Below are 15368 nucleotides of genomic sequence, written 5' to 3'. Positions count from 1 at the left end.
CCTTGAGGAGGTGTGCACATCCATGTCCTCCTCCACCTGTGGAAGTGTGTGGGTCACACACTTCTGCATGCTAGGCATGTGCTTTCCTTATGGATGAAGTTTTTAAGGTATATTTTATATACATATATACATACACAGAGTACTCCAGGAACAGAAGGCTGGGCCCTTACGCAAAAGGCTCCGTAGAAAAGCGTTTCGGGGCGCTTTTGCGGAGGTGCCTTTGTCCCGCTTTCCCACAGCAGGGCTCTGTGCAGGGGTGGCGGGCAGCAGCCTCCCGCGGAGAAGCCTCAAGCCGCAGCACCCGCTCCCGCACGGCGGGCTGCAGCTACGGGAGCTCCCACCCCTCCCGCGGCCCCGGTCTGCGAGCGGGGGAGGGCGGGGGGCGGAGGGAGCGGCGGCCGAGGGGCCGGGGCGGCGCCCGAGCGCGCCCATAAAGGCGGCGGCCCGGGGAGCGCGGCGGCAGCGGCCGTTGGGCGCGAGGGCGGCGGCCGTTGGGCGCCATCAGCGCGGGGCGATGGGCGCGAGGCTGCGGCTGCTGTGCGGCGCCGTGGCGCTGCTGAGCGCGGCGCTGCCCGCGCGCGCGGCGCCCGGCGAGGCCGAGGGCTACGCCGTGAAGCTCTGCGGGCGCGAGTTCATCCGCGCCGTCATCTTCACGTGCGGCGGCTCCCGCTGGAAGCGCCTCTCCCTGCACGGCCTCGAGGCGCCGCCCGCGCGCGGTGAGTAGCGGCGCTGCGCGGGGCTGCCGGTCCCGGCCTCTTTCCTTAAAGAACTTCTGAGTTGTCGCTAAAATCAACTCGTGTTCTCCTGGCTGCCTGGGGTGGGGGTGGAGGGGAGTTACAGCTAAGCGGAGAGCACAAGACTAGCAGTTACTTTGTGTATTCATTTATTTATTTTTGTTTTTTAACTTAAGAATTGAAGAAGTTGTCCCTCCCTAACGCTGCTTGCTTTATAGCAATAAAACAAGGAAAGCAGTGGGTGCGGATGGGGCTTGAGCTCTGTTTTTGGCAGTGGTGGGGTCAAGGGAACCAAGTGGGTTTCCAAGCAGATCTGCAGACTTGGAGAAATGAGTGTGAAGTAGCTCCTGAAAACTGCCCTTGGGAAATGCAATGTGTAAGGTATAGCTTGTATAAAACCTCTTGATTTAGTCCAACATTTGGTCCTTTTATCTCCGTTTGCTCTTCAACTGGCACTAGGTTGTAGCTTGGTTGGGAGGGAAAGGGCTCGGCTCTGATCCGTAAGTCGCATGGCAGCACTTTGGCGATCAATGTCTCTACAACAAAACTTTACTCTGACGGAGCTATTCCCTGCGCTGATGCTAAACCAGCAACACCGTCGCTGCGGGGGGACGTCTCCGCCTCGGGTGCCGATCTGGCAGGGTGTTTCCATGTCCAACATGACCCTCCTTGCTACCTGAGCAGTGAAGATGGTAAAGCCCCTAGAAGTAAGGTGTAAGTGAACCATGGGATAGGGACTGTGCAGTATTGACCCTTTTTTTGACATGAGTGATTTGATTTGCACAATGATTGTGTTTTGTTGCTACTTCTAGAGCTCCTTATGTGTTAACTTTTTTTAAAAAAAGCAGATTTTGTTGAAACGGCAAGTAACAAATTACTGGGAAACCTAAAGCTGCAGTCGGTTCTGGACCCTGACCTGGAGGAGCTGCAGAGAAGCAGCCACCTGCTTGGATGGGAGACATTCAAGGACTTCTATAGCTCCAGTGACTATGATGAGTACGTGCCCATGTCGGATGACTTCAAGGAACTTCTTCGCCAGGTAGAAGAAGCTATTCAGAGGGGCAGGGAAGGAGCAGGAATCGCAGACCCCACGGGATCAAACAGTTTTCCCTGGGCCAAGTATCCCAGAAGAAAACGGGAATCTCTGGGCTTGGCAGGAACGTGTTGCAAATGGGGCTGTACAAAAGCTGAAATCAGTGCTATATGCAGGGTATAAAAATCTCTCTGTGCTTGTTTTAGATGCATGGAATCAATGTTAGTGGCAGTGCTAATTGCTGGAGTACTGTATGGAGAAAGAAAACTCTCACTGTACTTTATTTTGTCTGTAAGCACCAGTAAATGCTGCTGATTTTCTTTGGGGAAAAAAAAAAGAAAAAAAAGTAAGTGTTTTATTGCAGTAATTTTTGATCTGTATTTTTTATTAAACCTTTACAATTCCTTTTAATGGCTAGTCTTTAAACTTACAGTAGAACTCTAATGCCATATCTTTGTAACACTTGAAGTTCAGTGTTTGATTAAAGAGTAATTACACTAAATGTTTTAGAATGGTCCGTTCTGTCCTCAGAAGAACAGCCCATGATGTTCCTGTTCTTGGTACAGAGCTATACAAAAAGGGTATTCTGCCTCTTGAAACCTGTGTGAACTCTGATTTGGCTTGTTGATTATTTTGAATACTATTTTTCCATTTCCTTACAATTGCCGAGTTGGTTTATGCTCTGCCATTGTTCTAAGGACCTTACTACGATACAATACTTGCAACCTAAATATTTCTTACTACTCACAGATACCCGGAGTGTAAGAGAAATACCATTTAAGGCTATTTCTGATTTATGTGACTTGCCCCTTTTTGCCTTTACTGCATAGATTGGTTGCTGGATAAGCTTTAAAAAACTGTTACCAACTGCAGACATCTTTCCCACGTGTTTCTGTATTGTGCTAAGAATACTTCAGATATCTAAATAGCTAATTGCTACTGTATTTGTAAATTACTATTTAAATCTTTGTAGCTTCTAGGCTTTCTGGCTTCCCTCTGACTGCGCTTCCCAGCCCTAACAAGGTGTTTTTCCAGCTGTGCTGCTGATGGCTTGGATCATGTCTCTTCCCTGTTGGAAACTGGTACCATAACTTTAGTGTTGTAGCACCAACTACAACATATCCATTAAACTGTCCCTAAACAGCAGAACTTGTTTCAGTTGACCAGTGACAAACTTCACAGCTTGAGCTACAACAGCCTCTGCCTGGGGCTGACGATGCTTTGTTCTTCGAATTGCCTTTTGAAAAGTGTTCTTTGACACTTAATGCTTAGTGCTTAATGAGATTGTTACATCCCTCCTTTATCCCAGATGTTAGTATGATTCCAGCACTTAGCATCTATCTGTCTCTTAGGAGGCGCAGGTTTTATTCAGTAGGGGCTGGGAGAACTGGTTGTTCTCTTCCGGCTTTGAACGGCAGCGCTGAAAAGGGCCGACTCTTCAGTCTTTGCATTTGAATTCCAGGGATTTTGTAAAAGCAATATTTAGCAAGAAATAAGTTAACTCCCTCCCATCTTTTATTGCAGTGAATGAGATGCCCCCATTCCCATTTTTTTTTTTTAAATTTTTATTTTTCGGCTTAGGCTGAGTAGAAAAAGCGGCTGTGAAGTCATACACAGTGTGTGTGTGTAGTTTTTTTTGTTTGTTTGTTTTTTACAACTGTTAATTTGAGCTTCTGTAGCCATCTGCTTTCTCAAAGTGTGTTTCCAGCTGCTCCATGACACAAAGCCTTGGTTTTGGAGGCCAGGAGTCTAAGTCGGTGCTGTGCTGTTTGTTGCTGTTTTTCTTTTTTGTTCTTTTTGTTTGTTTGGGTTCTTGTTTTGCTTTAGCAGTTCAGGCCCCTTTACTAGAGATTAGACTAAATGCTACAAGGAACCTCTAAGAAAATATATTGGAGTAAGGCAGGGAAATGCTCATTACAGCCTGTAGCTTTGCTCATCTCACAAGAGAACTTCCAGCTAAACTTTTAGGAGATGATAGTGTGGGGAGCGGAGCGCGTGCTGGGAGCGCTGTGTGTTCAGCTCCCTCGCTCCGCTGCCTCCGGGCGGGTTTCCCTCCTCCTCCTCGTGCTGAGCCGCAGCTCCAGGCTGCAGGCCTGAACCATGAGGTGAAAACCAACAGCTTAACTTTCTAAGTTAGTTGTAACCCACCAGTAAGGCTATGAATGGTGTCTGGAGGACACCAGCGTTCAAGAGGGTCTGCTTCACACTGAGACAAAATTGTAACGAGAAGCCTCTGTGTTTATCTGACACACAAGTTGAGGTAGGTCAGTGTGTGTGACCTGGAGGAAGGGAGAAATGTGCTGGTTTGTGTGGTTCCTTCATAGCCCTACTCTCTAAAGGCTTTGGTGGGGCAGCCATGGCACATACCAGATAAAATCTCTATTTTACAGCATGAGATATTTGACTCTTCACTAGAGTATCCAGAGATGTATGGGGGTTTGTTTTGTTTTTGTTTTTTCTCCCTAAAGGCAAACAGGATGGACAACTACTTGTCATTCACTTGCAACCAGTCTGGCCCCGGGGCCGGAAGTGGGCAGTTGCTCGCTGTGGCACTTAATGTCCAAATGTGCCTTTTTGGTAAAATGGGAAACAAGTCTATCCTGTAAAATGAGATGCTAACTGAGCAGTGTTTGAGGAAGGCAGTGCTGCAGAATTAGGGCTGTGAAACCCTCATGCTAAAACAGTTGTTGCAGCAGAGTTTGCTTTGAGTTGTTGCTGCATTATCAGTTCGTACAAACCAGAAAATAACACTCCATCCTCACTCCTGAATCCACAATAATGAGGGGGGAAAAAAAAGTGAAAAGCAAATAAAAACCTGTCCCCTTCCCCTGCTGGGAGGGAGGAGGTGCTGCTGGCACTGAAGTGCCGGAGCGGGTCGGAGGGCAGTGCTGGAGCCCCGGGCAGAAACATTCCCTGTGTGTTACAACCTGCGCTTGGAAATAAGCGCTTGTTGTGCTATAAAACTGTCTCTGTCACATTTCAAGGTTTCAATCCTTGCCAAAAGAGCTTTAGCGATTAAAAAAACCCAGCAATTAGAAAGCGACAAATGAGGCAACAGTAGCAGTTTAGAAGAACATCTGAGAAACTGAAGGTAAATGAGTATCTCTTTTCTCACGGAATAGATGGACTATGGGGAAGATGCTCACACAGAAAGAGTGAGTAGGAATAAAAGTAGGGGCAGGAAATATTAACAGCAAGAAGAGACGGCAGCATCAGAAAGTGTTTGTAGGAGGGGAGGAAGCAGGGCAAGCCTGGAGAGCCCGCACTGGCACTTTATGAACTGTGTATTCCAACCTCCAGTTTCCTACGGAAAAATAACAAGCCTAGAACCCAAGGCCCACCTCAGCCTGAAATCTTCCATTTCTTTCTTACTCTTGATTATCTGACTATGCATATCTATCTAGCTATTTTCTTACTATTGGCTTACAGTCTATGATCCGTTTAAAGAGGTTTTACATTAATTCCAATTTTTCAATAAGATGGGTGCACTGAGGAGCTCCAGGAGGAGGTGGCCCCACAAGCACCATGACTGTTTCACCGGGGATAATCCCCAGCAGTCCGTGTGGCAGCCCGTCCTGCTCCGAGCCCCGCGGTGCCTCCTAAAAGCCCTCAGGGCTCCTCCTGTAAGGAGGCAGCAGCAGAGGACGGGCAGGCTGTCACATTCGTGTTGGCTGTCGTGAGAGAAACTGATTTATTTTACATTAAATGAGGGAAAATTCAGTCTCCAGCTCCTGTCTTGCATTCAGAATTAAAGTGACGTGACAAATGTTTCTTCTAGCATTTGTGCTGGTGTTTCTGGAGCAGGTGTTAACAGAACTTGGACTGCAGAGAGCTATGGATTTCAGGAATATTTGCCAGACCTTTCCCCTCAGACTCAGTCTGCAATGGGATTCAAAATTGCACAGTCCTTAATGGCAAAACACTTCAAACCTTTGGAAAGAAATTTCTCCCATGAAGATGAATTTCTTCATTTTTTTAGTTTTTCCATGAAAACATCCTTCTAAAATCAGAGTATCATTGACTAAAAGAAGTGTGGAGGGTGAGGGGGCTTCGGGTCTTCATGCTAGATCCTCATATGTTGAAGGATGAAACTGGCTTTAGACCCGAGTGTTTTCCAGGGCGCTTAGAGACCTCCCTCGACGTGGCAGCAAGACCCATGAGGGCCGTTTGGCGAGCGCCACGGCTCCCGTGGTGAAGCTGCTCCACATGGACCAGACATCCGCGCTCAGCGGGGACAAGAGCACTTCTGAGGAGGACCCCTTCTAGCCTGGCCCTGCCCACGTGTTTTGTGAAGCTGCAGAGACAAACAGTGCCTGAGTCCAGAGACAACCAGTATAGCCGCAGCACAGGCAGCACCCGCATTTAATGGGTGCCCTTCTCAGCTGGAAGTTACAGCAATTTTCCTTGAATTGCTGTGTACGTGAGCTATGTACTCGATTATATTTAATTGGCTGATTTATTAATATTTCATTTACTCATGAAGTGCTAAAAAGACACTGTGAAGCTTGTTGCACTTTGCAGAGACTGAAATGAGTTGTCTAGTAAAATGGTAGACTTTTAAGTTTATAACGGAAATGCAGAATCACTAATAGATATTAAGCTTGTAGGACCCTCTCTTTTAAAATAAAATAGGAAGCATAAAGGCTAATATTAAGAAGTTTTATCACCACAGTTAGTTACACTAGCTCAAGACTCAAGGCTGGCTTGAAATTTTAAGTCTTCCTTTCTGTCCTTCATTTGGCTTGAGCAGAATATCTCTGAGGACTATAGCACATCTCTTCCTTCTGTTCAACCACACAATTTCAAGATCAAAAACACAGACAAAAGCAGGTAAAGATAATAGTAGAACTAAATACGTGTTTCGGATAGATTCAGAAGTTTTGCTTAGGTGGCCAAGGGAAGATGCTTAAAAGAGTGTCAGTGTTCTCTATTTCAGTCTATTTTAAAAAAAATTATTTTAATGCATGAGGTCCCATAGTGGTTCCCTTTATTTTTCTCTTTTTTGAGCATGTATTTAGTATTGATCAAAATAAAGGATTATTGACTCAGCTGAGGGGCATTCTTCCATGAACAACTTAGCTGTTACATCCATGCTCCAGGACACGAGCTGGGATCGTTACTTTTCCCAACAACCTTTGTTCACATCAGGCCCCTTTGCTGTAAATGTGCACTGAGAGATGCATTGGATAGATACACACAGGGGCTTCGCCTACCTCTCATGACGGCTGAAACTGTCGTTTCCGCTCGTCAGCGTGTTCACGTCATTCCCGTGTATAAACGAAGGGCCGGAGCCATTTCCGCGAGGGGAGCGCGGCGGGATGGAGGGGCCGGCGCGGCCTCGCGCAAGGCGACGCTGCCACGAGCAGCCGCTGCCTCCCCTCAGCGGCTCCTTCCAGGCCTCCTGCGAGGCCCCGCGGGGATGAGAAGCGCTGTCTGTCTAGCCTGGCTCGGGCCAGGTTCCTGGCGTGGGGGTTGCTGCATGTCCGTGCTGGGCCGCGCAGCCGGAGGCGCGAGGGGAGCCCGGCGAAGCGCGGTGCACCCGCGTGCTCGTCTCACCCGCCCGCGCGTCCCCGTCGGACAACGGGAGCTTGAAGGCAGACATCAGCTGAAAGATGATAAGAATTCTTTTGTTAAGGACAAAATCATACTGAAAAAGTAAAATGTGGGGACATCCAGGTATTTAGCAGCCCTGTGCGTACAGCTGACCAGGTACTGCTTCTGCCAACAGGTCAAACAAATCCAGAACCTGACGAAAGAAATCTGAGAATTGCTGGAAAAAACATTCAGATCTGAGATATCTCACCCAGTCATAAACTAAGGCATCTTAACTCCTCCTTTCTAGAAGAGAGAACTTAACACTTAAGTTGTTGGCAGTTAAACCCCTAAAAAAAAAAAAAAAAAGAAAAAAAAGAAAAAAGACTGGACCATATTTTGAGTGCTGCTTTGGGGGGAGCTCATGCTTTGGCAGAGCTCACTAAGCCGGACAAGAGGGAGCCGTGGCGGTCCCGGTGCCGAGGGAGGCCTCGCGGGCCGGGGCAGCGCTCCGAGCACGGCCCGTCTCACTGCGGCTCCTCAGGGAACGCCCACGCAGCGCTTCCCTTCCCAGCGCAGGGGGGCTGGAGGTAACGAGCCCACGGTGGACACGGACACGTGCAGAGAGGCTGTCGGGAAGGCTGTGATGGGATCGCGAGGACGGGCCCCAGACATGGGTGTCCTGGGCAGTTCTGGGGGCCTTGCTGAAGCAGCGGAGCTGCTGCCGCGTGTGGGATGGCAGCCGGACAAGCTGTGCCGCGAACCCGGTGGCGCCAGCTTGCTGCTCAGGGGCTGCGCGGTCTGTTAGGGGTTTCACACGAGGTTTTATCATCAGGAATAGGACCTCAGTGCCTGCACAGACACGTTCTTACCTTCCCGACCCCAAACCTCAGCGTGACAAGTCAACCTGAACCCCAAGGAACGGCAGTGCTGCCAGGCCGCGGTTTCTGCTGAAGGCAACAAACAAAGCAAGCAAGGCGCAGGGGCCGAGGAGCTTCAAGAGCAAAAGGGCAAAACCTTCCTCCAGAGGAACCGGAGACTCCTCTGGGGAGAGAAAGGTCACTTAGCCAGTCAATAAAAGAGAGACTTGTGTGTCTCAGATAAGACTTGGGCAGAATGCGAATGTCAAAAAAAATGTATCCTAAAGTAACAGTTCAGTAACCATTCTTTCAGGATGAATTTTTGTTGTTGTTGCAGAAACCACTTTATTTGTTTGTTTTTGAGAGCTGTAAGCTTGGTTTTAGAAATCTCGTTTTTACAACGTGCAAAGGAAAAAATATTAACAAAAAAGCCACTCTTTTAGAATGCAGAATTGCATATTTTTCAGACAAAAATAATTTTTTCAATTAATTGGAATTGCATAACACAGCTCCAATTTAACACTCTTAAAAATAAACAACAAATTGGCTATTCCTGTCTTGTTTGATAATAGTTTAATGCATTATTCAATTTTTCTCATTCCTTGAAAAAAAAAATTTTTTTTGCTATATTTTCATAAAAGCTCAATATTTACAGGATTACAGCTTTTTCTTTTTTAGCTAGAATCCTTTGTATTCCTGGATATTTCTTTTTGGCCTCCAATAAAGACATTTTTAACTTTATCATCTTCTGCATTTGACCAAAGTTTCTACTAATATTAGCTATAATCTTAATATTTAATATTTCTTCACTTTCTCCTGAAGATCGGTGGTATGTGAGCATTTTTTCATTTGTCTTTCTAGGCCAGAGACTCAGTTATCCCAGTACTCTATTGTAGGTGATTTTTCTGAGTTAGCATCTGCTGCCTCAACTACCTTACACTATTAATATTATAAAATTACCTCATATTATTAATGTTATAATTGCAGCATTTAAAAAAAATGCATTGCTAAGCCATATGACTTTTAATATCATAGTACAGTGTTGGTAGACACTCAACACTCTGATTTCTCTCCCTATTCCTACCTGTAAAGAACATTTCACTTTCTGACTCATGGGTTGAAAAGTTTCTGAACCTAATTTACTATGGGGAGTTATCAAAAAAAGCACCGGCGGGACTGGGCCACCACCCACAGCACGAATTGAAGGCTGTAATGCATGGATGTAATACGATTACAAAGCACTTTTCTCTACACCTCCTAAATTATATTTGCCTCTTCCTCTTTTTCATTATCCCAGAAATTTGTTCGTTAGTACACTTAAAGAAAAATCCCTAATTATTTCAGAAGGAGGAACACTACTAACATTTTTACTTCAGTAGGATAGTACTTTCTGCTCATAAAAGAAATGAAGACTTCCGGCAAGTTGCTGCAAGGAAAAGATCTCTTTTATGTGTGGGAAGGAGTAACTGAACTATATGATATTTTACTTCTACCACAGTACAGTAGCTTAAGTATATATTTTCATATTAGTACACACACATATAAAATATGCGTATTTTGTATATTTGTTCTCATTGTTTCTTTCATTTCTTTTTAATAGCACTTCCAAAAACTTAAGTTTTAATAACAGCATCTGACTCAGTGATCTTTGTTATAACATTTTCCTGTAATCCTGAATTGCTTAGATACATGGAAATTATCTGTCCTGAACAAAGTGATGCCAATGAAGCAGGTTCCTAGGAGTTTACCTCAGCCGTCCTGAAGAGGAGCTTTCCCACAGCAAACCACAGGCAGTCTGATAGTGGCTCCTCTCTCACAGACTTCTTTCTCTGCAAGTACTAAAAGACATGTTTGTTCGTAGTACAAAAATTAGCTTAACGAAGACTGTATACTTAAAGCCAGACTTATTTTTAGGGAATTCCCAGTGTCCAGCCTTTCCTGAGGTACACAGAGGGTCCTTCTGAAAGATAAACACTGCACATGTGGGAGTGTACGTGCTACATACTGCCCTATTAACAGAGCACCTTTCTTTTGTGAAGATATAAAATACCTGAAAGTAAAGTGAGGTATCTATATATCAAATGTATACAGATGCATTCGTCTTGGCAGGCATGTGTTCTTCATTGGATTTAGGTATTTTGTCTTCACCATCTAAACTCAAACTAAGCGCAAAGTTTGATGTCCTCATACGCAATTTTCTAAAAATCACCCCTTTCTTGTTCTCCAGAATCAGCCGGGTGCTGAAGCAGTTGGGAGCCTTACAGCTGCAGGCAGCAGGTATTTTCTCATAGAATCATAGACTGGTTAAGGTTGGAAGGGACCTCTAGAGATCATCTAGTCCAACCTCCCTGCACACGCAGGGTCACCTAGAGCACGTGACACAGGACTGCGTCCAAGCGGGTTTTGAAGATCTCCAGAGAAGGAGACTCCACAACCTCTCTGGGCAGCCTGTTCCAGTGCTCTGTCACCCTCACTGCTAAGAAATTTTTCCTTAAGTTCATGTGGAATTTTTGGTGCTTCAGCTTGTGGCCGTTTCCTCTACTACTGTCGGTGGCCACCACTGAAAAGAGGCCAGCACCATCCTCCTCACTGCCTCCCTTGAGGTACTTATAGACACTGATCAGGTCCCCTCTCAGCCTTCTCTTCTCCAGGCTGAACAGGCCCAGCTCCCTCAGCCTCTCCTCATAGGGCAGATGTTCCAGGCCCCTGATCATCCTTGTGGCCCTGCCCTGGACTCTCTCCAGCAGCTCCACATCCCTCTTATACTGTGGGGCCCAGAACTGGACACAATACTCCAGATGCGGCCTCACCAGGGCTGAGTAGAGGGGCAGGATCACCTCCCTCGACCTGCTGGAGACGCTCTTCTTAATGCACCCCAGGATCCCATTGGCCTTCTTGGCCACAAGAGCACACTGCTGCCTCATGGTCAACTTGTCGTCCACCATGACACCCCGGTCCCTCTCTGCAGAGCTGCTCTCCAGAAGGTCAGTCCCCAGCCTGTACTGGTGTCTGGGGTTATTCCTCCCCAGGTGCAGAATCTTGCACTTGACTTTGTTGAATTGCATGAGGTTTTTCAGCGCCCAGTTGTCCAGTCTGTCCAGGTCCCTCTGGATGGCAGCGCAGCCCTCTGGGGTATCGGCTACTCCTCCCAGTTTGGTATCATCAGCAAACGTGCTGAGGGAGCACTCTGTGCCTTCATCCAGGTCATTGATGAATAAATTGAACAGGACTGGACCAAGGACTGACCCCTGGGGGACCCCGCTAGCTACAGGCCTCCAAATAGACTCTGTACCGCTGATCACCACTCTCTGGGCCCTGCCATCCAGCCAGTTCCTAATCCACCTCACTGTGCACTCATCTATCCCACACTCCTGGAGCTTGCCCAGGAGGATGTTGTGAGGGACGGTGTCAAAAGCCTTGGTGAAGTCGAGATAGACGACATCCACCGCTCTCCCCTCGTCTATCCAGCCGGTCATTTCATCATAGAAGGCTATCAGGTTATTCAAGCAAGATTTCCCCTTGGTGAATCCATGCTGACTACTCCTGAGCACCTTCTTGTCCTCCATGTGCCTGGAGACAACGGCCAGTATGAGCCGTTCCATCACTTTTCCGGGGACGGAGGTGAGGCTGACTGGCCTGTAGTTGCCTGGGTCCTCCTTCTTGCCTTTTTTGAAGACTGGTGTGACATTGGCCTTCTTCCAGTCCTCTGGCACCTCCCCCGTTCTCCAGGACCTTTTGAAGATGATGGAGAGCGGCTTAGCTATGGCATCTGCCAGCTCACGCAGCCCTCTGGGGCCAGGGGCCCTATGGATTTGTGGGTATTGAGTTTCCTTGGGTGTTCTCTGACCCAATCTTCCTCTACCCAGGGCAGGTCTTCCTCTCCACCAGCTTCTTCTCTTGTCCCTAGGGCCTGGGGCTCTAAAGGGCTGCCCTTGGTAAACACCAAAGCAAAGGCGGCGTTCAGCACCTCTGCTTTTTCTGTGTTATTCATAACCAAGGTGCCCACCCTGTTCACCAGCAGACCCACATTTTCTCTTATCTTCCTTTTGATGTTAATATATTTGAAGAAGGTTTACTTGTTTTTAACATCCCTTGCCAGATTGCGTTCCAAATGTGCCATAAATTTTCTTTCTTTCTTTTTTTTTTTTTGGTCTGCTTTCATATGCAGCAAACCTTTTATTCAAAATCAAATTTAATACACTTTATTCCAAAACCTCTTTTTACCACTGCTGTCACTGGCCACTTCTCTGAGAATGTGCACAGTCTTAAACAATTTATTTACCACAGTAATCCTTGTAATTTTCAGCCATGTTACTTCTTCAAGTATTCTCGACTTAAGACAGAAGATACACATATTAGCAAATACTTGTTACAATATTTTTTTTTAGTAGACATTGCTTTCTTCATATATGATTGTGCACTTCTCATTTCAGAAAGCTTCTTCAGTGCCTTTCACCTGCCCTTTCCCATCAGTCTTGCTTTTCTGCACTTGATCTCGGAGCTCAGGACCACACAGTCCTGAACAGCTTGCTCGCTTTTTACAAAGTGGTGACATTTATTCATGTTTCCTAAACAACTAACATCTCTTTTCCCACACATTTCAAAACAGCTGAAGTTCCTCAACTAAAATGCAACAACTAGAAGAATCTTGATCTCTAACTAACTTGGTACAGTTATGTTTATTAGGATGAACAGCAAAAGTTATGGAAGCTCTTATTCAACACTATAAATAGGCAATAATTTGCATTTCTGCTGCCTTCCTGACAATTCATTCTTTCTCTGGCTTATTGCAAAACGGTTGCAAGGTTGCATAATATATTTAAAAATTAATCTTGAGGCTTAGCATATTCATACCGATAGACAATAAACCATGCTAATACTTGGTAATACTTGTTTGCAGAGATTCCGTAAGGAACACTGTAGACTTACAGAAAAAGTCTTTCATTTAAAATATTTTATTCTACACTTTAGAAGTCATGTACGCATAAAATAACACTTTCCCACAACAATCATGACATTTTGGTTACCATATCAATTACATTGAAGTATGATAAATGGAATGCCAACTTAAGAAAGATGTAAAAGCAAATAATTCTTGATACAAAGAATATATAAGGTAAAAAGAATATGGCATACAGCGGATATGTCAGTGTACATGAAAGGTTTTGAAAAGCAATTTTTATTTTATTTTCTTAAAGATTACTACATTTGGCAGTAGCCAATTGAACTAAGCTACTGCATTTTTATCCCCCTTAAAAATCATTAGCTTTTTGAGAAATCCATGATTCTGTCTGCTCTAGGACTTAAAATTTTACAGTGCAGTGTCACATATCCCCAGAGTCCTAAGCATTACATGGTCCTATTCACCCAGCTGGGAACACTCAACCTGAGTGAAGAATTATTTGTACACACAGACTTGTTGCAATAGGCTCTATGTTCCTGGCCAACAGCACAAAATCATACCATGGTGTAAATTTATGGCTTTCTCTGAAATTATGCTATATTAAAGAAAAAAAAAATCTCACAGAACACTACAAAATTTCGTTTCCCTTTTGAGTTCAAAACTATAGTTGTGCAATCAAATAGACTATGGAATCAGTCATACTGTAGTAGAAGAACCAAAAGACTTTTTATTCACTTAAAAATAGTAGACTGGAAGATCTCTTCATTGCATTACACAAACTTCCCTGAGATTTTTACATAAATTATATTTGAGTCTATTATATATTGGAAACCAGTTTGCTACTGAGTGTCATACACAGCAAATTTTACACAGTTCCTGCATATGTTATCCCAGCTAAAATGCTGTTTAATGCTTTAAAGCTATATTTTCTTTTGTTACAAAAAATATATACACGCAGTTGAGACTACAAATGCAAAAATGTTTCTTGCACAAAATTTTAAATCATCTTCAAAGCAATGTATAGAAATAGACAAAACAGATGTTAATTTGAACAAAGCACTTCAAAGATCTTTGCAGCTTAAAAATTCATTTTGAAATTACTTTAAAAAATTACGTATGCAAGTATTTGGTGACAAGAAAACCAAAACATTGTATTGAACGCAATGGCCGGAAAGGGAGCTGATGCTGCCCTCCCTACTTGGCAATTCCCCATATTTTAAATTACACTTTTGTATGGGTAACTGTGAGAGAGAAACACCATAGTGGTACAAAACATTGCTATACTGGCACTATTGTGATTCTGCGAAAGCAATTTTGTTCTTTTTTTTAATTGAGGTAATGAAAATTCAGATGACATGGGTGTAATTACTTCACTATGGGGCCTCCCTATGACTGTGATTAACTGCTCTTTGTCACTCACTTTAAAAAAATTTGATTTTAATACAAATCTAGATCCTTTTTCCGAGTTGTGTAGCCCCTTAAGAGAACTTCCCCCAGTAAAAATTCAAGAAGAACAAGTACTGTACTTTGCAAGCAATCATTTTAAGAACAGGTAAAAATCAGATGATTTGAAGTAGAAAAAGCTTCAAATTTTAATTTCCTGCCTCGAGATATGAATGATTATTCTCCATTTTTGTGCTCGGGAGCAAAACCAAAGAGTTTGCTTCCTCATTAATTCTCACTGACTTATTTCAAAAGGCTGAATTGTATGCTGCAAGGAGTCCATCCACACAGCCTTGACCTCCTTCGAGTTCTTGGTACCTGGGATCATGTCCTTGTCCCCAGCAAAGCGTGGAGCAATTGCACTTACATTTCTTCTTTCCAAATAATCTTACTCTCGAGTTTTACCACGGAAAGCAACAGGCTGTATCTCCGGGCTACTTCCATAAAAAACAGCTTTGGCATGGTTGTGACTGGCAGTCTGTTCAGGTTGCTGAAGGAAGGGATGAGGTGATCACCTTAGCAGTGAACTGGGGAGCTGGGAAATGGAGGGTATTTAATGTATTTTTCATTCTGTATAAAAAAAGGTTTCAATTTACAGATACATTTATCACTGCATGAAACTACAAAGACAGGAAGAATAAAAGAGCAGCATTTGAAAGGATCAACAATATGTTTAGCTTTTTCATATTCACAAACTGAAGACATTGCCTTGAATAAAGTGGCTTCAACACTACTTGTTTCTTCAAAACAAAGAGAACCTAGCATTTGTGCAAGATGGGAAAAAGTTAGAAAATGTGGATTGCATTTTTGTTTTTTTCATTTTAGATTAAATTGTCCACATGGATAAATAAGTCTTCTGACTG

General features: G+C 44.5%; 1 protein-coding gene across 1 annotated transcript; it reads left to right on the top strand.

Moving 5' to 3' along the window:
• The first annotated feature begins 514 nt into the window (after window positions 1–514).
• On the top strand, window positions 515–1957 carry LOC104570156 (relaxin-3). The gene is made up of 2 exons (XM_088521006.1): window positions 515–716; window positions 1583–1957. Exons 1-2 carry the CDS (start codon window positions 515–517, stop codon window positions 1948–1950), a joined length of 570 nt encoding a protein of 189 aa, XP_088377132.1. The 3' UTR covers window positions 1951–1957.
• Window positions 1958–15368: the final 13411 nt, after the last annotated feature.

Source organism: Tinamus guttatus, unplaced genomic scaffold (assembly GCF_059628265.1).
Source record: "Tinamus guttatus ecotype Peru unplaced genomic scaffold, ASM5962826v1 Tinamus_guttatus_pri_ptg000110l, whole genome shotgun sequence".
NCBI lineage: Eukaryota > Metazoa > Chordata > Aves > Tinamiformes > Tinamidae > Tinamus > Tinamus guttatus.
Note: the sequence above shows the minus strand (reverse complement) of the source record. Positions and strands in the feature narration are given on the sequence as shown.